Source organism: Sminthopsis crassicaudata, chromosome 3 (assembly GCF_048593235.1).
Source record: "Sminthopsis crassicaudata isolate SCR6 chromosome 3, ASM4859323v1, whole genome shotgun sequence".
In the NCBI taxonomy this organism is placed as follows: Eukaryota; Metazoa; Chordata; class Mammalia; order Dasyuromorphia; family Dasyuridae; genus Sminthopsis; species Sminthopsis crassicaudata.
In genome coordinates this window covers 522,785,519-522,808,732 of record NC_133619.1, presented here as the reverse complement: position 1 = coordinate 522,808,732, position 23,214 = coordinate 522,785,519, and the positions used below count along the sequence as shown (strand labels likewise).

Below are 23,214 nucleotides of genomic sequence, written 5' to 3'. Positions count from 1 at the left end.
TGCTTACCTTATCAAATTATATTTCTAATCTTTCTTACTATTGATTAATTAGGAGTACCCTAATAACACTAGTTTTATTATAGTTTATTTGAATATATTTTGCCTTAACTTTTATGGGAAGTAGCATTAGTAATTGTCAGAAATTCTCTAAACCACTCAATATCATGACAAAGTATTATTAACATGTCTTACCTTTGAGAAAAATGCAGAATGCCTTACATGTTATAGTAAAGGCATAGATGAAGGATGATTAACCTCGTTATGTGGATGACATTTAAGAAAATTCAAATATGGGCTACCAGTTATCTGCTATAATAGGAATTTGTTTAACAGGTTTAATTGCAGACAAAATGAAGGTTCATTTTTTTTTTTACTTTTAACCACATAATATATTACCAAACATTAGAACTGATCCAAATTTCTATAAAAGAAGATACTTTTTCCTCATTAAATTCAGGGACATGTTCCAAGCAGATGAAAAGACATATTTTTTACTAATTATGCAAGCAAGGAAGGCTACTTAGAAACATACTAAGGATTGGATTAGACAGAATGCTGTGCATATTTGTTGTTATTTCAGGCATGTCAAACTCTTTGTGACCCTATTTGAGGTTTCCTTGGCAAAGATAGTAGTTTGCTATTTGATTTTACAGATGAGAAAACTGAGGCAAATAGGGTTAAATGACTTGCCCAAGATCACATATCTGAGGCTGGATCTGAACTCATGTTTTCCGACTCTAGCTCAGCACACTATCCGTTGCACCAACAAACTACCCTCAGCATATTTAAAACTGTAAAGGACCATAGACAGCACTTAGTTTCACACCTAGCACAAATCAAAAAATCCTTCTTCATTAATCAATACCAAATAACCATTTAGTCTCTCCTTGAAGAGTTTCAGTGTTACACAATGTCAGACCATTCTGTTATCTGACACCTCCTTATTGGAAAGTTCTTCCTTATATTGAAGTGGTGATGGTAGCTATTGTTATTGCAATTTTACTTTATTTTATTTCTGAGACAGGATCTTTCTGTCTCACCTAGGTTGTAAGTACAGTGTAGGTGTCAGATTTTGTAAAATGCTATTGAGGTTCAGGACCTTTGAGCCCAAGTAATTAATTCACCAGCCTCAGCCTCCTCTGGAGCAGGGATTATTCTAAATAATCTAAATAATAGGTATGCAACCACCAATCTTGTAAAATCTTCCTTCCCATCACTTTCTACCTTGTCTCTCTGAGGCACAATAAGTACACTTGCCTTCATAAATTTTTGCTCCATTGTCTCAAATTCTCCAGACTAACATTGGGGCAATATTAATTGAGAGCAGGTAGGTGGGCGCCATATGCATCAAGCAGTCATCAGTGCTCAATGTCCCTCAGGAAGCCTCATCTTCCTGAGTTCAAATCTGGCCTCAGACACTTAGTAGCTTGTGACCTTGGACATGTCCCTTAACTATTTGCCTCAGTTTCCTCAAATACTCTTGTAAAATGATCTAGAAAAGATAATGACAAATCATGCTAATGTCAATGCCAAAAGAAACCCAAATAAGGTCACAAGGAGTCAGACACAACTGACATGACAGAACAGCAACTCCTTATAAATGTTTCTGGACATTTTCAAGATGCTTTGAACTGAACAAAATATTTCAAATGTGTTTATAAGTGCAGAGTATAGTGGAAATGCTGCTTTGCTATTCTGGACACTATAATTCTACTAATCTAACATGAGATTGAATAATTGGTTTTGGTTTTGGTTTTTGCTTTTTTTTTTCAGTTATCAAGTTACCCTACTGGGTTATTTTGTACTTATGATCTTTTTCTTATAAAATTCTATCAAGCCAAGATTTCTACATCCTCTCTTTGTACAGATGATTTTTTTCCAATCCAAATGTATGGCATTATAGTCATTTCTATTGCATTTGTTGTTGGCTTCTGCTGCTCATTACAGATTGTCAACACCTTTTAAAATCTTGGTTCTAATATATACTATAATAGTTATCCTTTTCAACATTTTGTAAGTTTGATCAACATGTCTCTAACTTCAAATAAATAATTTACCAAAATGTTGAACAGGACAGGACCAAGTATAAAACTACACAGCATATCTCCGCGGATCTTCTGTAGGCTGATATTGTACTTTAATCAACATTTTTTATGGTATAGTCATTTAATTAAATACTCATCTACCTAGTTAAACTATCATTCAGTTTCTGAAATCCAAATACAATATTTATACAGAATTCCTCTGATCTATGTAAAAAAATGAACTGAGTTTGGAATGATTTGTTCATAGTGAACCCATTTTGCTTCCTGGTAATTACTACCTTATTTTCCACATGCTCACAATCCAACTGTATAAACCAGAGTTGGTGGTACATACCTATAATGCCTGCTACCAAGGAGGCTGAGATGGTGAGTCACTTGGTTCAGGAGTCCTGAATCTCAATGGCATTATACAGAATACAGCATCAACACCGTACTTCCAGTCTGAGAGAAATAGGGAGACCAAGACTCAAAAAATAAAATAAAATAAAATTATAATAATAGTGACAACTACAAGAGCAACAATAATAACCTCTTCTAAAATTTTCCTGGGTTATTACCAAATTTGCCAGTTTGCAGTTTGTATTATTCTTCATTTTTCAATTTTTGAAAACCAGGACATATTTTACAAAGTCTTTTTCATCTCTTATGATTTATTAAAGATTATAGACAGTGATCTTTAAAGTAAGTAGTAGCCCAGCATGAAATTCATGCAGGCCTAAAGATGAATTTATTTAAAGGGAATTATTATTATCCTTATTATCTCCTTTCTACTCATGAGCTTCAATCCCATCTTAAACAAAGTATTTCCTACCTTTTCCAGCTTGCCTTCAATACCTCTATAGTTAGCTTGAATAGTGTCTGGATGAAAGGAAGGAAGAAAAAGAAAAAAGTCAGAATGATGTGTTTACAGTGTATTAAAAGCAACAAACAAAAACAGTTTTTCTAGAAGACAAAGAATCATAAAATTGTAGGGTTTAAGATTTAGAAGGGACCTAATTATATATTTCTATAAATATAAATATGCACATGTATATATAGATATACATTACATATATGCATATGTATGTGTATGCATATATACATGCATGTATGTATCCAAGCCATTTAAATTAGTTTATCCAGTATTTCTCTGAAAGAGAAAAAATTTTATAGAAAAAAATAAATATTATATATATATATATATATATGTGTGTGTGTATGTTTGTATATATACATAGCTATATATATCCGTGTGTGTATATATAAATATATATACACATGTTGCAGTTTTAAATAGGCTCTGATTACTTCAATGGAATGTTAAAAATTTTCTTTAATAAAGTGAATTACAATAAGAGCCAGTTGAAATAATCTTTAGCTCACAAGGGTTTTAGCGCAGATTCTGACCAACTTTGTCCTTTTGCTTCACATTAGAGTTAAGCCTTGTATTATTCTCAAGCTTAAGTGATAGATAATAAAGGTTTCAGTTACAATTAGATAGTAAGTGACTTCCTAATCAAATACTTGGTGCCTTCTTTATGGAAGTGCCTTAAGCCTGGAATTAAGTATGCCCCCAATCTTTTTTTCATATAAATGACTCTAACATGTTGATTTGTTTACAGATTGATATCTAGACAGTTACTTAGTTGAGTTGATTTCTTTTTTTTTTTTTACCTGAACTGTTGAAATAATTGGACCAAATATTTTATTTTGAATCATTAGATTACTGTATCAGAACCCATTCTTTAGCAATTGATTCCTCCATGATCACCATGACAACCTCTCACAATCTAAATTGACAATTGTAATTGTTAGTCTGGTCATGTATAGAAAGGGGGGTCCCTTGTAATTATCTAGATCCATGGCAAGTTGTGTTTTCCATAGTCTTCATAACATCCCCATCTATCCAGATCCATTTGTAATTTTGCCACATTTTAAAATGTATATGGTGTTATATATCAAACAGATTTCTTAATTACCTAGAAATATCTGTGATTTAATCAGTGTTGATTAGTCAATCTATCTAAAACAAAATAATTTTCATGGGTTCCAGTTTTCAAGGGAAAAAATACTCCCACAACATTCAATATCAGGTGACCAATTTCCTGCTTATTAGTTTCTGCTGACAGTCTGCACAAGCTCAGGATCACCTCCATGCCAGGATGAGACACTGAAGTAGAGGATACCAAAGAAATGTTCAAATAATGATTTATTGTCCTTTCAAACACCCAGAAGAGTGAACTCATTCTCAAAATAAGTTTTTAGTTTCGTCATTAAGAGTTTACTTGACCATTTATGTGCCTTCAAAAAAGAATCAACAAGAAAGGGAAAGAAAATTTTCCTGGAGCTACAGAGCAGGGGGGAATAGAGCAAGAGAAAAAGAAAAAGAAAAAAAAAAAGAAGGCAAACTGTTCTAGTGAATTGAATGCTTAGAGGAAAAAGTTCATGTCTGAATAATACAAATAAACTAGATGTGATTATGAAGAAAATCAAATCAGTTTACTATATTTTTTTTCTTAAACCTTGGAGAGTCATCTATAGCAACCTGAGTTGTTTTATTCAGCATTTAAGACTGCATTATGGTATATCCATTCCTAAATGCTTCACTTAAACATGGATGAATTCTTTTACAATTTCAATTATAAAACAATTTTTCTAAATTTGGTTATCTGCAACATATATTTTCTTAAAATGGGTCACATCTATATTCCAATTGTCTTATCAAGACCAAGGCATAGCCTAGGTATGTGGGAAATAACTGGTCAAGCTACAGAAATCAAACAATACGATTACAGTTAAGACCTGACTTCAAATCCAGCCTCAGACACTTACTAAGTGACCCTAGACAGCCCCAATTGCCTTCCCCCAAAATCTATTAATGTAGAGCAGTAGAAGGAGTATCAGACCAGAAGGCCTACCTCACATAAAAATATTAGGACACAGGTTCTTTAGAAACGCAGCCCTGGCATGTGACAGATAAGCTTCCAAATGATGTAGAATTGGTGATTTTGTTTAATATTTTGCACACTGCATAGTGTGTTTTTTTAGGCTCTGCATGTTCCTCTGGTCACCTTTTCTGCTTCATTTCAAAATCATGTAAAATAACACAACATTAGTATTTTCATTCTACCTACAATGCCTTCCTTGTCTAGAGTGGGCTTTCAATATGTTTGCTAACTGATATTCCATGGACTCCATCTCTGTGTTTCTCATCCTTCTTCTGTCTTCTTGCTATATGAACATCAATGATATTCATTAATCCATACTACCCAATAAAAAGAGCACTGCAGCTGTGATATTAGCAGGTGACTTTTGATTCCTGGCTAAGTGAAATAGATCCCCAATTCTAAATTAATCAAAGAACTTAGATATTCGTAGGATAAAAGTCCAAATACAAATCTTAGTATTTATGAGTTGGCATTATTAGGGATGATGGCTCACTCCAGAATAGAAATCAATGTTTCTTGCTAAAAACAGTCTTATTGTGAGACTGGTAGATTCGTGCAACACCAGGAAAAATCTAAAAGCCTCATTGTACCATTAATTGGTACAATCCCACATTTTTAGGAATGACACAATTCCTATTTTCATTGCTCTTCTCTTTGGTTTTTGCCTTTTTTATAAGTGGGGATTAATTTAATTTTTTCTGATAGAATGCATGCAAAAAATTGTACAATGCATGAGCACACAACACTATTACTGTGTCTGTGTGACACCATATAATAAAACAAAAGAAAGGAAACCTGCTCTATAAATATCTCAGGATTGTGTGCTCAGGACTATTAGATACAGTCCAGTGGCACTCCTAAGATATATTTATAGATGTTCTGAATGTTCAGTCTAATGTTTTATGTGCTTATCCACATACATACATATATGTGGATACAAAATGCAAAAGAACAGAGCATATCATTTTGAATTTTTTTAGTTTTCCAAAGATTATTCAATTTAAAACAAGAAAATCTTAAACAACAAAGTGGGAAGTAAACATACTACTGAAAATGGGCCCTTGACAAATTAAAAAAAAAAAGTCCTGAATTGAAAGGAAGCTGCATGTGCACGGAATGCAGTGTGATGCATCTACTACCTAAAGCAACATGTTGTAAAATTTTACTGCTTTCTTGTTGTGTTTTATATCTGTTCTCTCCAGGCTTCGTGGACTCGACCAGAGAAGCAAGAGGTATAGCTTATCTGACCACTAGCCAGTTCTTAGCATTTGAAAGCATTATAACTTAACCCAACATTACTATAATAATTAGATACTCAACTAATTAGTGATTTAGTTTGATTAAAGAATAGGTCAATAGTATAGATATTCCTTGGTAATAGTGTCATTTGGAGTTGAGCAAGAAAGTTGTGTTGGGAGTGGATGGAGGTTTGTTTTCCAAAGCTATGATTTTGAAACTACCATATCCCCTAGTGTGCCAGGGAAATTATATCCTTGGAATTAAGTTTACAGAAACTAATTTATCCAATTCATGACCCAGGACTTTTAAAATTACAGAACATTTTATTTCTTACCTGGCTGGGATGGCTTTGGATCGTAAAATGTAATAGTTCAGTCATCTGACAACTTATCCTTGTTCCTTCCAGCTCAACTCATCTCATTGCTCATATCCCTTATTACCAGAAATCTTTTTATTAAAACGTTTGCATCACATTCCATCCCCCAAATAATACAATGGCAACTCTTAGTAGGTGTTTTTACCATATAAATTTTATGAAACCAATAAATTTATCTGTTATCTTTTAAAATTAAATTCACAAACCTAGGGTGATTTTGGTGCTAATTGTTTTATATTTTCACACAAGTGTACTTTATAAAAAATTACTTTGATTTGATGTGCTATTCACAAAGATACTTCTTACATCCGACTGGGGAAATGTGGCATATAGTTCCAATACTAACATCAAATGTCAGCCTATTAAATTCCCATTATTATTTTGAGAGATCTAGAGTTCTAAAAGTGAATACAATTATTAGTTACTATATTCCAAGTGCTGCATCCCCAAGACCCCATTTGTGAGCACATTTATCATTCTCATTCTATTATCTTAATTCAGTTCAGGTTAAAAACTGATTGCTTCCGATAAAGGTCAAGGCTTTATAAAACTTACCATTTCACCCAAAAATGGCAAAAAAAAAAAAAAGAGTCCCAGTATTTTTTCAGATTAATTCTGATATTTTAGCCCTTGTAAACTATGGAAATCCGAAATACTATTTTCGCTGAAGTGCATGCATTCATCCTCCTAGATTTTCAGATGTATTGATAACTATACAGACACATGGCTGACCTGTTCAGATCATAGGTAAAATAAAATATGTAATGCTTTAATATTTAGAACCTACTGCCTTCTCCCAGGCATTAACATTCATTTCTGCATTTGTACATGCTGCCATAGTTGTATCTAATTCATTATGTCCTCTTTTTGTATCATACCTTCCTTTCTGTCAAAAGAAGTGTGGTTAAGTGCACTTCCTCTCTAAAATGCCTCCCCTCTTTGACCACAGGAATTGCTTAGTGCTGTCATATGCAGGATGATTTATTACCTCAGTCATGAAATTATTGGGATTATGGGAAAGAAGAAAAATGAGCTGTTAGTTGTTAGCCACTCATGGACAGCTACAAATCTCATTCTGCTTGACCCTGGACCCTTTTTCTGAGCCTGGTGGGGAAGGGAGGAAGGGAGTAAAGATGTGAAAGGAGAGGGAGAGACTAAAAGCATTATTATTTTAAATAAATGATGGTCTCAGCCCCAAAGAAGGCAAAATCTTTGATTTTCCAGAAGAGCCCTTAAGTAGCATATTTCACTCTTTGCATAATTGTGTTCCAGGTGAATGATTCCCCAGGGACCTTGGAGTTGCTTCTTCCCTCCCCTCCATTTTCTCTCATTTAGAGAATGAGACCAAAATGTAGAAGAAAACTGATTTTTTCAGGATGTGGGGTGCTAGGATGTTTTGTTTTCATATACTTTGTAGGAAGTAAGGCAGGAAAGTGGTTTGAGTGAAGGAATAGTTATAATCCTTCCTTCCATGTCTTTGACTTGTAGCCTTCTCCCTCCATTTTCATCCAGGCTTGAATTTTTTTTCTTTCAGTGTTGAACCATAAAAAAGTATTTGGATAATATATTCCCAGGTTAATCCTAGTGCCCAAGCAAAGTGTTTCAGCATGAAACAAGCCTAGAAGCAACGAAATCTTTGTGTATTCTCTCTGGGGGAAACCTGAAGGCATTGGATACAAATTCTCATATCATTTCTCTCTCAGGTTTTTTCCCATCTCTGTTATCTGTTAAGAATTGTCTCATGTGGTATACCCAGAAGATCTATTGATAGGAAATTAAAGAAATTTTCTTACAGAGAAAGTTGAGGAGAGGAAAGGAGGCCCAGTAGACTATATTTTAAGTTCTTTTAAACTTTTTAAATAAACAGATAGCCTGAGCTTTGTCCCCTATTTCCTTTATGCTGTTTTTTCCCTCTGTTCCATTTTTTGTGGAAATTATTTTTATCTCTTTAACTTCAGTATCTTTTAGAGACATTTTTCTTACACAGGGAATAAGATATCCTAAAACAGATCCTACCCATTCCCAAACTTCTTTTTCAATCTCCAATTGAAGCCTTGATAGAACCTTGGTGCTCAAGGGAATAGCAGATAGTCAGTGACATTGGACTGCTGAGGGTCAAGCCTCGTCATCTGCAAAGTCAGGAGAGGTTTTCATTCTTAGAAGTTCAAAAGAAAGCATTCTAACACCTAATCAGAAAGGTGTCTTAAGAACAGGATACCTACTACCCTTCAGTATGTCACCTTCTTTAATCATGTAAACTTGGGTAGCATGCCCGGAAACCCACTTGTGTCAAATAAATTTATCTTTTTAACACATTTAAGAAAATCCTGAAGGCTCTTCCAACATCCACTTAGTTAAATTCTCTTTTTTTCTTATTGGCTTATTATAATTTCAGAACTTTCAGAATCAAATTGCAGCATCTTATTTCCAAGGAGGAGTATGGCAATGATTAAGATTTTCAAATCTTTGCCCAAGACTTTCTGCTACTATGAACTCTGTGATGAACCAATTACTCTCTTGGCTCTACATTCAGCATTATTTTTTCTAAATGAATATTTTGATAGAAAAAATGAAAGGGACAGAAAATAGAAATATCTCATGAAGACAGGGATTTCCCTGGAAGTTTTAAGCATATCATAGTTTTCTATTGAAGGACACCAACTCCTTGGAACTGAAAATGATGGGCAGACTGCTGGAAAATCAATCCATAAATATTTGTTGTCTATTACATGTTAGGCACTGTGCTATACCTTGAGGATACAAAGAGAAAACTAAAGTAATTCTTGCCCTTATTGAGCTTACAGTCTCTCAAAAAAGGAGAGGGACATAGGGATGTTTTTTGAATCTTGTAAAGTCAGTGGGAAAACCACCAGTCAGAATTTTGTCTTAAGCATTATCTACCTAACTTGACGGATTGTAGGCTCTTTTTCCTTTCCTTGAAGCGCTTCCCCCATCTAGTGCTAGTGTGATTGGTACTCAGATTTCCTGCCACATCACTTCAGTATTTTGGGTGCCATCTTGAGCCTCCCATAATTTCTTGGTGTGCAGCTCAGACCCATTAGAGAGGGGCAGCAAGGGGAGGGTCAGAGGATATGAAATTTATCAAATTGAGGGAACTCTCTACCCTCTTAGTCCACTCCTTCCCTCCTCCCTTCCTTCCTTCCCTCTCTCTTCCTGTCACTCACCTTGTGCAGCTCCCTTTTTGACGCTCTCTCCCTTCTCCTCCCCTCAGACTCTGGACGGGCACATTGTGGTGAGCAGCCACGTGCGGGTGTCTTCCCTGACACTGAAGAGCATTCAGTACACAGATGCCGGAGAGTACATCTGCACCGCCAGCAATACCATTGGCCAGGATTCCCAAGCTATGTACCTCGAAGTACAATGTGAGAAACTTGGGGAAGGGGCAGGGGCAGAGAAGGAAGGGGCATTACTGGGATTTGGACATCATGGCCACTTTAACCTCGGGGCTCCCTTCTTCATATCCTAGGGAGAAGATTGGACTCATCATTCAGACTATTGCATAAAGGATTTTACCTCTTTGCCAGCCCTAAACAACAACCTAAACAGCTGACTAACTCTCTTTCCTTTGAGTGTGCTTATGCTACTTCTCTAGGTCACATGCCCTGAATCCAACCCTTCCTTATTTAAGCCCCAGCTCTAATATCAGTATGAGTTCTCCCCACTACACTAACAGAAAGTCTGACGTCTTCATTTGTTACAGATGCCCCCAAGCTTCAGGGTCCTGTGGCTGTGTACACCTGGGAAGGGAACCAGGTCAACATCACCTGTGAGGTGTTTGCCTATCCCAGCGCCACGATCTCCTGGTTCCGAGATGGGCAGCTGCTGCCGAGCTCCAACTACAGCAATATCAAGATATACAATAGCCCCTCTGCTAGCTACCTAGAGGTAAGGGTCACATCACTTAAGTAGGGACAATGATTACTGGCTGGAAAAGAGCCTAAGGTTGACCCCACATGACCTACAACAGCCATTGGGGATTCTCTTTATGGTGATACAGTGGATAAAGCTCCAGCCCTGAAGTCAGGAGGACCTGAATTCAAATCTGGATTTAGACACTTAACACTTCCCTCGGCAAGTCACTTAACCCTGATTGCCTCAGCAAAAAAAAAAAAAAAAGAAAAAAGAAATATAGGTAATATAGGGTAAAACTAATCAATTACCAGCAATGCTTATGGCTACTACCACGGGTAACTGATAAGCCCGACCCTTCATTTCTCCTTTTAAAGGTAACGCCGGACTCTGAGAATGACTTTGGAAACTACAATTGCACTGCAGTGAATCGTATTGGTCAAGAATCCTTAGAGTTCATCCTTGTCCAAGCAGGTGAATATCCCAGGATCTCTCTTGTATCTTAAAGGCATTTGGAGTTTTAGGATAAATAAGATAGCAAGAGTAAATAAATAGAAATGGGGAGGAAAGACCTCTTTTTGCTAAGAATAGGAACCAAGTCCTGGGCTCATAAGTGGAGAGAGAAACTTTAGAATCCTTGGGATAGTAAGGATAAGATATTCTAGAAGTCTGGGCAGAATTTGAGAGCCATGAGGGTTAATAGCTTTTATAATGCCTTGAAATCAGAAGGAACACACTTTAAGGAGAGAATATTCTATTAATGGAAGCCGTGAGCAGGAATGCAATGCAGGCCCGGAGTCACAGTGGGATTTCTCCATCTCATCAGCTCCATCCCCTCCACAGATACTCCGTCTTCACCATCCATTGATGAAGTGGAGCCGTATTCCAGCACGGCACAGGTTCAGTTTGATGAGCCTGAGGCCACAGGCGGAGTGCCCATCCTCAAATACAAAGCCGAGTGGAGAGCAGTGGGTGAGGAGATGTGGCATTTCAAGTGGTATGATGCCAAGGAAGGTAAGATGAGAAAGATCGTTTGCTGCATCTAGAATTTTACACACTGTTCATCAAGGGATAGGCAACTTTCTGAATGGCCTTCAGGTCCCAGAAGCTTGCTCAGATGATTAGTCCCTATGCAGAGAGAGGAGCACATATGTCATGCATCTCACTGCCCATAGCCATAAATGCTACCAGCCTTACTTGAGGCAGACCTAGACCTCACAGGGCTTCAGTATTTAGTTCAGTAGTCAGGATCAGGCCTTTATGATCCAAGTTCAAGTGCATTGAAAGCCAATAAGTAGGGACCCAGGGAAGCATTAACTCTGAGGTTAGAAGATCCAGTTCCATAGCCTGGACCTGACATTTCCTGTGTAATTCTGGGCAAGTTACTTTATTCTCTAAGCTTCAGTTTTTTCCCTTGTAAAATGGGAATTATAAAAGTTATTACCATTCATTCCCACAAGTATTTTTAAAAGTCTGCTATGTGGTAGACCCAGATACAAGAGCAATAACAAAAGACTTGGCTTTATCTTACATTCTCCATTACCCGCCTCACCTCATAGGGTCCTAGAAAGTAGGGATTGTTCCATTTTTGTATTTGTATCCCTAGTGCCTGGCACAGACTAGGGGTTTAATCAGTGCTTGTGGATTTACATTGTAAAATATATGTCACAAATTCATAAATCTTTCCATCCTACACATTCACAGCTACCATCAGTTATGAGGTAATATGAGTTTAGCAAATGCAATTTTATTTTAATATTATACACACACAGCACAAGATAAATCAGCTGAAGTGAGCATAATACAGTGCTATAAAGTTTTTCCAGTGACTTCTTAGAGGATCTTTTCCCCTAAGCTCTGTTTTTCTTCCTGCTTTCCCTATTACCACACAGGACAACAACATCCTCCCAGTTCCTCAGGCTCATTAACCTAGGATTACTCTGCACTCCTCACTATCTCACCTCCCATATCCAATCTCTTGCCAAGACTTCCTCTCTCCTCTGAAACTGCCATCTCTCAGGTGCAAGCCTTCATCACCTCGTGCCTGGATTATTGCAATAGCCTAATGTTGAGTCTGCCTACTTCAATCCATCCTCCATTTAGCCACTAAAGTGATTTTCCTGGTGCTCAAGTCTGATCATATCACAAAATGCTCTGTTTGGCATTTAAAGCCCTTTCTAATCTAGTGCTCTCCTCTTCATTTTGTTACATCTTATTCCCCAGTTTATATTCTTCAATCCTCCTGGATGAGCATTTTCTCTAGCTCTCCCCTATGCCAAGAAAACTCCCTCCTCCTCTCTAACTTCTGACCTCCCTGGCTTCCTTTAAGTCCCAACTAAAAACCCACCTTCTACAGGAAGTATTCTGTTAATTAATTAATTAACTGTTAATTCCTATTCTGTTAATTAATTCCTATTTATACTGTATATAGCTTGCTTTGTATATATTTTTCATCCATAGATTGTAAATTCCATGAGAGCAGAGACTGCCTTTTGCCTCTTTTGTTATCCCCAGAATTTAGTGCAGTACCTCACACATAATAGGCTCTGTGTGTGTGTGTGTGTGTGTGTGTGTGTGTGTGTGTGTGTATCATTTGATTAATTGATGAACTGTTTAGGATAACATTGTGCTCTTCTAGCACGATTGACAAGATTCATTTTTTAACCCATTCCTAATTTTAACTTCTTTCAGGTTCTATGTTAATGTTTTAGTAAAGTGGGTTTTGTTTCTTGTTTAATCTATATAGCCTATTCCTAATTTTAACTTCCTTCAAGTTCTATCTTAATGTTTTAGTACAAAGGGTTTTGTTTCCTGTGAGAATCTGCAGTCTCAGGATGGAAGCAGAGTGGTTTTAGAAGAAAGTGAGATAGAATAAGTTTGGAGACCTAAGATTAAAATCCATAGCCAGAGACAACTAAACACTTTGTATTGAAGGTTAATCCTACTCTAGATACCTTCATCAACCTTTTTAGGTTTCATATTTGGAATGACCTCAAGGTTAGAGTTAAAAAGCAACTAAAGTGTCAGGACTTCCAAACCTCTAAGCTCTCTGTGATATTCTGATCTATTCCTTGGGGTTAATTTGACCACATATCTCTTGGTTCATTAGTGATCCTTTCCTCTTCCCTTTTGTTTTCTCATGTGTTCCTAACAGCAAACCTGGAAGGTATCATCACCATCATGGGCCTGAAGCCAGAAACAACTTATGCCGTCCGACTGTCTGCCCTCAATGGAAAAGGACTAGGGGAGATCAGTGGGATCTCTGAGTTCAAAACACAGCCAGTCCGTAAGTAAAGCCAGTTCACCCATCTCTCTCCCTGCTGTCATACTTCCTTTCCTCATGGGTACATAACTACCCTGACTGGAAGTGAAGACCACAAGCTGTTTCTTTTTCAGATCTCCCCATTCATGATGGGCTCACCTCTCAGTTCTCTGGCCTACATTGATTGTGAATGTACATCTTATTTTAATTTTCTCCCTCTCTCAAGGGAATGTTTTCATATTAGCTAGTGCAGTTTGTTAAAATGGCAGACAGGAAAAATCCAGCAGCATAGCAGCAGAGCCAAAAAGAGATTAAATAGCTCATCACATAGGAATTTGCTAGTTGTAACTTAACTATCTCACATGTACCTCAAATATCCCACTTTCTGAAGAGTGAATTTAGGCCCCTGAAGCCATCACTTCTCAGGTTTTTGAAATAGCATGGATACTAATTTGCCATAAAACCAAATACCCTTGAAGCATATATGAACAATGGCAAAAAAAAACCTGTCAAGAGTGTATAAAAAGATGAGGAAGGACCATACTTTTACTCCTTACTATCTTCCCCTCTTATCCCCCCCAAAATAGTGGAATTTAATTTTGTTTGATATCCCTTCCAGTTAGTAATTCTTCCTGGTTTCACTGTTTCCTTTCAGCGTTTCCTTCTATTCGTTTTCCCCAAGGAAAATACAGAAAAAAATCCCATATGCTGTTCCTCTCCTCACCACCATTTTCTCATTTTGCTTTGGCAATATCCTTCTGGAACATATCCTCTTCTTTATACAAAGACCCTTGTCTTGGATGTTTCCCAAGCTTTAGAAATGTCCTTGTCTATTAGACCTTTCTTGAATGGTCTCAAGGTTCCCAGGACATTCCCTCTGATTGCTATAATTAGAGAACATCCATGGGAATCCATCAGGTCCCTTCTTATGAATACATAGGATATCCATAATAATAATTAGCTCCACCCCCTGCCCAGTAATAGAAAGCCAGCCATATCTTCTTTCTGCAATAATTGTACCTTTAGCTGAATTTCCACTGAACACAGATGAGTTGGATTTCCAGCTCCCTACACTCTGCCAATTCTATTCATCTCTTTTACATCTTATATTTTTTTTCCCCTTGGGTCTGTCTTTTGTCTTTTCTTTTCTTCCGTGTTCCATCCATGGGAAATTGCAGACACCCCTCCTTCACGTAAGTGCCTCTTCATACCTCTCTGCCTGTTGATTCCATAGTGTTATGTTAACATATGTTTGTCATAGTTTTAATTTAGCTTGAAACCTCACTTTTTGCCCTGTAGGAATTGAAGTAGATTATATTGTCCAGGTTCTAACAAAACTGACACTAGTGTAGTCATCATGTTCCTGTTAATGTGACTGTCTTGGTTATACCAAGAGGCTAACAATTCCCATTTTAGAGCATGCAGTATTTAATGTGTATTTTTTTTTTGCTTGTGACATTTCCTCTATGGCAAAAACCACTGCTTACCTGCAGTGTGTGGCAGAAGGATGTCTCACAATATGAAGAATAACCAAATAGAATATCATCACTCGTCCTAATGTTAGCTGATTGTCCAGAAAAGAGAACAGTTTTTTTCTTCTCTCTTGCCCTGTCCTAGTATGTCACCCAAAGTTACCCAAAGGTCATAGCAATCTGGGGAGATTTCCATGTTCACTCTTAGAAGAGAGAAATGAACTTGTTGCTACTTCATTTACTATAGACCGTCTCATGGCAGCCAAGAGGCATCAACTCAAGGTAATAGAAATTCGTTTGGAAGAAGCGGTGGTTGTGGAGGGTCCATGCAACAGCTGGATTTGTGAAGTTGTAATTGTCTGTATAAACACTGAGTTCACGAGCATGTGTATTACAGAACATAAGATATGGGGACAGCATTATGCAGGTAGAATTGGAATTCAGCCTTTCAGTTCCAAACAATTTTTTCTCTGGTTTCTGCTTTCTGCTATGTAGTAAATGGTGATCATTGATTTTCAACCTAGTTAGTATTGGTCAACCAGGCCAGCCTCATGGCATTAATAAGACTGGCCAATCTTATGAGGTTTAAGTAAAGAGAACACACACAATGACAAGGAAATAAGAAGGCATCCTACTCTTCAAAGTGCCAGTTTTATAATATGAACCTTAAGGAGGGAAATCTATAATATAGATGAACCCACTCTTGCTCTCTAGGTTGGGTTTACCCTTTCTACAGAAGCAGTATGCCAGAGAAAAGAGGAAGCAAGTTTAATGTAAAACCATACCAAAGGAAATATTGTGAAAAAACACCTTAAGCTCTAGTGTTAAAGTTGGTATTCCCAAAGATTTCAGATTAGTCTATCTTAATTTATTCCAGAATACTGCAACAGCACAAAATCTTAGCAGCTAAGTGTGAATGTCCTCAGATTTCTAGTAAGTGTTAAATTCACTCTCTCATCAGAATTGGCTCCTAAGACAAAAATATGAAAGAAGCCAAAATGGAGGAGAAGGAGGTGTCAAATTAGACTGACAGCCCAAAGTGGTTATAGACTTGTATTTTATTCTCTTAGTAGGCTTAAGTAAATAATCTGGAGGAGGGAAGGAAAGGGAGAGAAACAGACAGACAAACAGACATAGAAACAGAGATAGAGAAGGAAAGAGGGAACATCTTTCCTGAATGAACAGGGTTGCCTATTCCTAAAACGAAATTCCCAGGTTTCATCTCTTCACTGAATGTTGTCTCAGATATGTCAAAAAAAAAAAAAAAAAGGGGGGTAAGACTTTCTGAATCACTAGTTCAGTAACTTATCGCTTAATACCAAATCACTTACTATATCTTTGATTTTGTGCAAGAAAATGTCAGCAAAAAAAATTTAGTTTCTCAGAAAGCTAATCTAGTTCTTGATTAAGCAAAACTCATAAATAGCTAACTAAATGTTAAAAGACTGATAAAAAGAAGACATTTAAATTCTTAGTTTTTCTAATGGGATGAAAATTGATGGCTCAAGCCTTCAAAAGTCTGATTTAGAAATTGTTGGGGTCATCTGCCCAGTCTATGCTGACCATGAAAATTGATGAGGCAGCAGGAATTAAATAGCTTTTAGATTCAGGACCATTAGCTGAGTAATAAAAGTAGATTTCTCTCAATCATATCTTAAAATTATGGCTAAAGAGTTAAAAAGAAACTGCACAAGTCATAGTTATAGAGATAAGAGAGTGATTTTTCATTTCAGCAAAGCAAAGAGTAACCTGATGAGAGGCAAAGTGGAATAAAGAAGATATATTTGAGAGACAGAACTAAAAATGTACTTTAAGGAAGTATCTTACCTTTCCCATTTAGCTTAGGAGAAAACTTAACCCAGGAAATATTATGCTGCTATCCACATCTATCATGAAGAAGAATCAGTTAGACGAATAACTATTCCCATGATTGTGAGGAAATCCTACCTGCATTTTCTAGGAGAGAATAACAAGTTCCAGTATGGCTGAATTATATTGAATTCAATTCCTTGGAAAACAAGAGAGCTGTCTGAGTTAGTATGAACCAAACCATATATGCTCAGGCTATCTTTAGAACATGGTGAGGTGCTCTCAAAGTGCCCATTTCCTTACTAGCTTTAATTTAGAATGCTAACATATCACAGCACTGCCGTACTCCTCCTGAAATACCAGCTTACTGGGTATCACTTACCTGTAGACTGATGCCTTTGATTGCACCCCATGAGTTCAGGGTGGTGATGGTTGGGGAGAAGTGGGATGGTAATTTCAAAAACTTAAATAAAACATTGGCTTTGGAAGTAGTTCAAAAGCAGTATTTGTGTTTTGTGTTTAGCAAGCACCCGTGTGTCAACAGATTCCTTCTAGATGGAAACCACATGATTAAGACTTGATTATAAAGAGGCTGATTGCCTTTTTGAAACTGCTAAGAGAAAGCAAGACTAAAGAGATGGTGTTGAAATTTGTCATTAGAATCTTCTCCCATGATTGAGTCACTAACCTTTAGAATTTAATTACTTGGATACTACCTTATCACTTGCTGCTGTGCCACAAAACAAAACAGGAAAAATGGCTTCCTATACTGGAGATGGAGATCCAGGATGACTCTGTAATTTAGTGTTTTGTCTTTGCATGGTACCCTCAAGACTGCGTGGTTTTAAATAAGAATAAAATGCAGAGCAGAGTGTTGTGGTAAAAGCACATAAAAATCTAGCACGTCGCATAAGTCAAGCATTTAGGCAATTATCTTAGTAATTGAAGCCAAAATTTTTACTTTTGCCTGTGTTTTCTAAATCTCAAAATCCACACTGTGGTAATTGCATTACTTGTTTTGATTTGAGTGGATTTTTAATTTCATGGTTGAGGTGCCCTCCTCTGGAGGCACAATGAAGACCAAATCATGAGTTTCTTGATCTAATCAAGGCAGTGGGATGTGTTGGTTATATGTTAATGGACCTTTCCTTCTACCTGGACCAAGTTGAGCTCAGCCATTTGGTATCTTATGGGACATGCTTTACATATTTAACATTGAAATGTGAAAGCTACTAAACACTGCTCACATAAAAAGAAGCCAGGATTGATTGTCTTTCCTCCCACCTTTCTCTTAAGGAAAAGCGCAGGGAAAACATCTTTCAGATCACAAGTCTTATACCATGGTTATTCAAGTATTCAAAGTTTATCATGGGGGACAAAGAGGGTAGAGAGGTGAAGAGATAGATGTATACCTTAATAGTACAAACTATAAATAATTCTATTAGAAATAAACATTAAATGTCTACCCATTCAATGATAAAAATTTTAAATAGTTTAACTTTTTTAGATGCCATATCTGGAGAATCCTTAAATTTAAAGGAAGAAAACATGTAATTCAGTTCAGTGGGAATATGACCTGACTCTAAACAAGAAGCTAAATAGCTGAAAGTTCTTTTCCTCCTAACTCTACCTATCCTAGAATGAATATGAAATAATCTTTTATACCCCTTTCTACTCCATCCCCAACCTAATATTGTTGTAGTGACAGCTGCTTCTGTGGAACTGGCTCCTTATTTAAGTGAGTTCTTAATGATCCCAGCAGATGTTCTCAAAAGAAACCTCTTACCTAAATGACAGTATTTGGCACCTTCCTGATTTTCTGGTTTAAAGATAGTGGCCCTCACTTTTTTTTCCCTAGCATTGTTTTCCCGCACATCCTGGTTCTTCCCCACCTCATACTGGCATCCCTAGTTTCCTTTTTTGGTTTCCATTTGATAATTGTATTTTGGTGAAATGTCTTCCCTTTTTTATCTTCATCTCTCTTTCCTTAGTGATTCCCGCTAGTCCTTCCTTCCATGCTCCATTGTCTGCCTCAGATAGTGAGTATCATTTTCCCCCATCCATCTCTCTGCATGTTGCTTTCTACCAGCTGCAGTATAGTCTGCCTAATGTTGTCTCCTTAGCCAGGTGATGATTAAACTCAGTTGGTATCTGGATGGTAGGTACCTCAAGTTGGGCTTGAGGGAAGTAAACCTTATGACAAAAAGAAATCAGGCCTCTCAGATTCTTGGGAAATGAGCTTTCCCAGGAAAACAATAGTTATAATGCATTGCTCTGTGTAGGAAGCCCCTGCACTATCTCCGACACCACCATTATATTTACAGCATCTAGCATATCCTCAACAGAATAGGACCAGAACTGACATTTGGAAGAGAAACTTGGCTTAATACCATTGCCCCTCCCCAAACAGTCGAGAGAAATGTGTTGTTGAGATATAGGAGGGAGAGAGACAGGAAAAAAATCATTTGGGGGTATATTTTTCATACAGTATTTTGCTCAATAACACTTCCCCCCTCCAAAAAATAATCAAGAGAAATATATGTGCTGAGATGCAAGAGGGAGAGGAACAGGAAAAAAATCATTTGGGGGTATATTTTTCATAATTTGCTTAATACCACTGCCCCCCCAATAGCCAAGAGAAATGTGCAGGCTGAGTTATAGGAGGGAGGATAGGGAAAAAAAGATTTGGGGGTGGATTTTTATACCATATTTTAATTAACATAGTTGAGTTCAGAACTTAAAAGTAGATAATGAGTCATATGGGTTTTCTCTTAACTACAAAAACATATATTCTCATTAATATTTGTGTCAAGGGCATAGGAAAGGAAAATCTGGCCTAGTGTTTGAACATAGTTGTCTCTGGGAATAAGTTTACTTAGAAACAAGTCATCCTAATTACTTTCTCTGTGCCTCAGTTTCCTGTTCTGTAAAATGGGAGTAACGTTCCTGAGTTATTTTATCATGATGATAACTGAATCTAAAGTTTTCAAATCCCCTTTTGCCTTCCTTGAGCCATGTACCCACAGACCTGTTAACAATATTTCCTGGTCACTCTAGTTGAATCTTGTCCATCTCTGATTCCACCACATTTTATGATTTTTGTTGCTTTCCGTCACCTGCTCTGCTAACTCTAGAGCCCCCAACACTGTGATTTCCAAATTGTCAGCTTTGGCAAAAACAGATGCAAGGATAGTTAGGGTAGGTACAAAATAATGGTGGTGCCTGCTACCGCGGCAGAAGGCCATAGAAACGCTAGGGAATTTCAATTAGAATGTTAGAATTTGACTTCTCTGCTGGAGGGATGAAATAAGCCTGCAGCTGTGTGGGGGATTGGGAACAGGAAGACAATGGAGAGCCTGCTTGGGAACCCCTGTGCTGTTCTCATGTTGCTCTAGGATCATCCCATCGCCTCATATTTTCTTCCTATTACTTCCAGGCCTTTTCATCAAGATAACTAAATAATTTTCCTTAAAAATTTGCATTTAATACTTAGAAATCCTTCCCTGGGGAGAAGAAAGAAAATTTCTTCTTAACTGTCACTGTCTTTACCTTATTATTTAATACATTTAAACATGTGTATACATATATATATATAAACATGTATAAATCTATAATTTATCTCCATGCTTTGCTTCACCTTTCTATGTCCTATCTATCCTTCATGTTCCCATAGCAACCTGGCCTTCTTCTGCCCTTCCAGCCACAGAACCAACTAGTGAGTACGCAAAATAGCTGCTCTCCACCAGACCTCTGCGTGTCACTTGATAGAGAGCAGACTTCAGGTTTAAAGCAATGAATCTCCCCCACCCTGATTTACTCATTCATTAAGCAGTGAGCTATAACTGCATGAAGACTCTAAGCCTGGCGTGGTCATCCCAGCATGCTGCTCTGCCTCCTTTGTCAAAGAGACAAACGTTCCTTAAGCAGGGAACACCTGGATTGCTCATTACTAGGATACCCTGCATACGAAATGTAGATTCTATATTTACACTCAGGCTGAACAGAGAAAGGAGCCAGGAGGAGAGATGAGATAAAAGAAGAGCACCTCCTGGAGTGTTTTCTCCTCAAAACAAATGCAAAAAAATGTTCTTAAAATGAGAGTGGGAGGGAGAGTCAGGGAGAAATGACATCTTGTGAAAAGTGATGTGAGAATCAGGGCAGAGTGAGGAATAACGGCTTCCTAAAATATGTTCTGCCTGGTCTCTTTGTGCCTGGGACACAGGAACAGAGCTTGGAAGGAGTTTCACATTAGTCAGGAGGAGTATTTTATCTCTCTCAAGCTTTCATATTATTTGTCATCAAGAAGGAATATACAGAGAAGCCAATAGCCTGAGCTTTTATTTGTTATGAGCTACATGAAGTACTAGAGGACAAGTTCTTTCATATATATCTATAGATATATTTATATCTACAGAAGAAGAGTATTTTATGTCAAAAAACATTATCATATATGCAAGCTTGAGAGGCATTGTGACATTAGTGTTGTTCTTCAGAGTCAAGAAAATCTGAATTTAAATTTTTAATATTTACTAGCTGAGTAACCTCTATTAAGTTACTGCATCTTTAAAGAAATTCCCCTGAGGTTTATCTACTAAGTTATAGATGGATCATAATCTATCTTAGTACCATGAATTCCCCATTCGTAAGAAAATCCTAAGTTGTTTTTATATTTGCATACACAGATCATATCCCTTAATTTTTAGCCAAGCTTTTAGTAGGGGCTAAGTTTGATGGGACATACTCTGTTCAAGCTTGTATTTATTCATAGTGATGTGGATGTTGTGGACATAGATACCATGACAGGAAAGCATGAGTGTGCATTGCAGTGAATAACCTATAAGGAAAACAGTGGAGTTGTGTTTTTAAAAATTAGCTGTGAGTGTGGAGTGAAATTAAACTATATCCATCCTTATACAAGTATATGCTTTTTGCTTGAATGTGGAAAGCCAAAAAAACCAGAGGTATAAAGCATGTATCTTTCCACCACCCCCTCTTTCTACTCTCAAAGTTTCCATTCCATATGAACAGAGCATAAGAAGATTTCTGTGGTTTGATGTGTTGCATGAAATCGTCCCTTTTCTGCTCAAGAACATGGCTTACATCTTCCTTTCTCAGCATTCTATCCCTGTGTGTATGCACCACACAGAATTTTTAATTTCTGATGCTTTTGAAGTAGAAGTGTTTCATTTTGCTAGAGAGCAGAGCAGAGAGAAGCAATGAGTGTGTGTGTGTGTGTGTGTGTGTGTGTGTGTGTGTGTGTGTGTGTGTATCTCTGCTGAATTCAGGCTATGGCTTTTTGCATTTGGATAAAGACTATAACTAACAGAGCCTTCATTTCTTACAGAAAAGGATTTTGTTCTTGTCCTTTTTCAATTTGAGTTCAATATGTGTGTCTGTCATAAAGTAATAGAATTCTAGATGTTACACTTGAGTTTGTACAAGTTGTTTTACATATTACATACTGAATCATTTTAGGTTAAATGTTTTCTCCTTAGAAGAAAAGAAATGTACCCAGATTTTCCTTTTAGAAGAAATGCCTTGATTTTGTTTCATCTATTTTAGAGGGAAGACAAGTTCAAATCATTCTTTTCTAAACGAATTTAAATATTTGTAGTATCAAGACTTTGTATGAATGTGGCCTTCCTTGTTTTTATTTTTACAGCAATTTGACCCACAGACTTGTAACTCCACATAAAGATTGTGCCAAAATAAAGAGACAGCTTAACATAATCATAGCTAATGACAGAGAGACAAATTTAAATACAAACAACCAAAAAAACAGGAAAGAGAAGGATACCTGTGGGAAAATGTAAAAGAAAATGGGATTTGAGTATAAATAATCTATTTGCTATTATTATTTTTTTTCTTCTTTGGCACCTTTTATAATTAGTAATGACCCAGATGAAAGGAGACACAGTATGTCTTCCTCTAGACATCTTCGACCATTTGAATTTTCAAGACTGTCTTACTGTGTACACTAATAAGTCCTAGCTCCTGAAAACTAAGTAACTATCCTCTTCAGAACAATCTTAGGGAAGTTTGCCTTTATTAAAGATAGTAGTATACTACTTATGAAGGAACCTGTACTGTCTGACTTAACAGCTACCCAATATTTCTCTTCCCTGACCATCACATTACAAAGTAATACTGCTAAAACTGCCCATGGCCTATACAAACTAAAGGGGATTGAGGCCTAAAATATGTTTGGAAATAT

General features: G+C 36.9%; 1 protein-coding gene across 15 annotated transcripts in view; it reads left to right on the top strand.

The window, feature by feature from the left end:
* NCAM1 (neural cell adhesion molecule 1) overlaps positions 1–23,214 on the top strand; it is a 438,871-nt gene that overhangs the window by 380,489 nt on the left and 35,168 nt on the right. For 4 of the 15 annotated variants that reach the window (XM_074304234.1, XM_074304233.1, XM_074304241.1 and 1 more), the window contains exons 9-15: positions 6,175–6,204; positions 9,820–9,970; positions 10,309–10,493; positions 10,835–10,931; positions 11,301–11,471; positions 13,612–13,743; positions 14,898–14,912. In XM_074304234.1, the coding sequence (XP_074160335.1) occupies positions 6,175–6,204; positions 9,820–9,970; positions 10,309–10,493; positions 10,835–10,931; positions 11,301–11,471; positions 13,612–13,743; positions 14,898–14,912 (781 nt within the window). The remainder of the gene's footprint in view (positions 1–6,174; positions 6,205–9,819; positions 9,971–10,308; positions 10,494–10,834; positions 10,932–11,300; positions 11,472–13,611; positions 13,744–14,897; positions 14,913–23,214) is intronic. The other 11 variants (XM_074304239.1, XM_074304238.1, XM_074304243.1 and 8 more) reach the window with 3 other exon arrangements.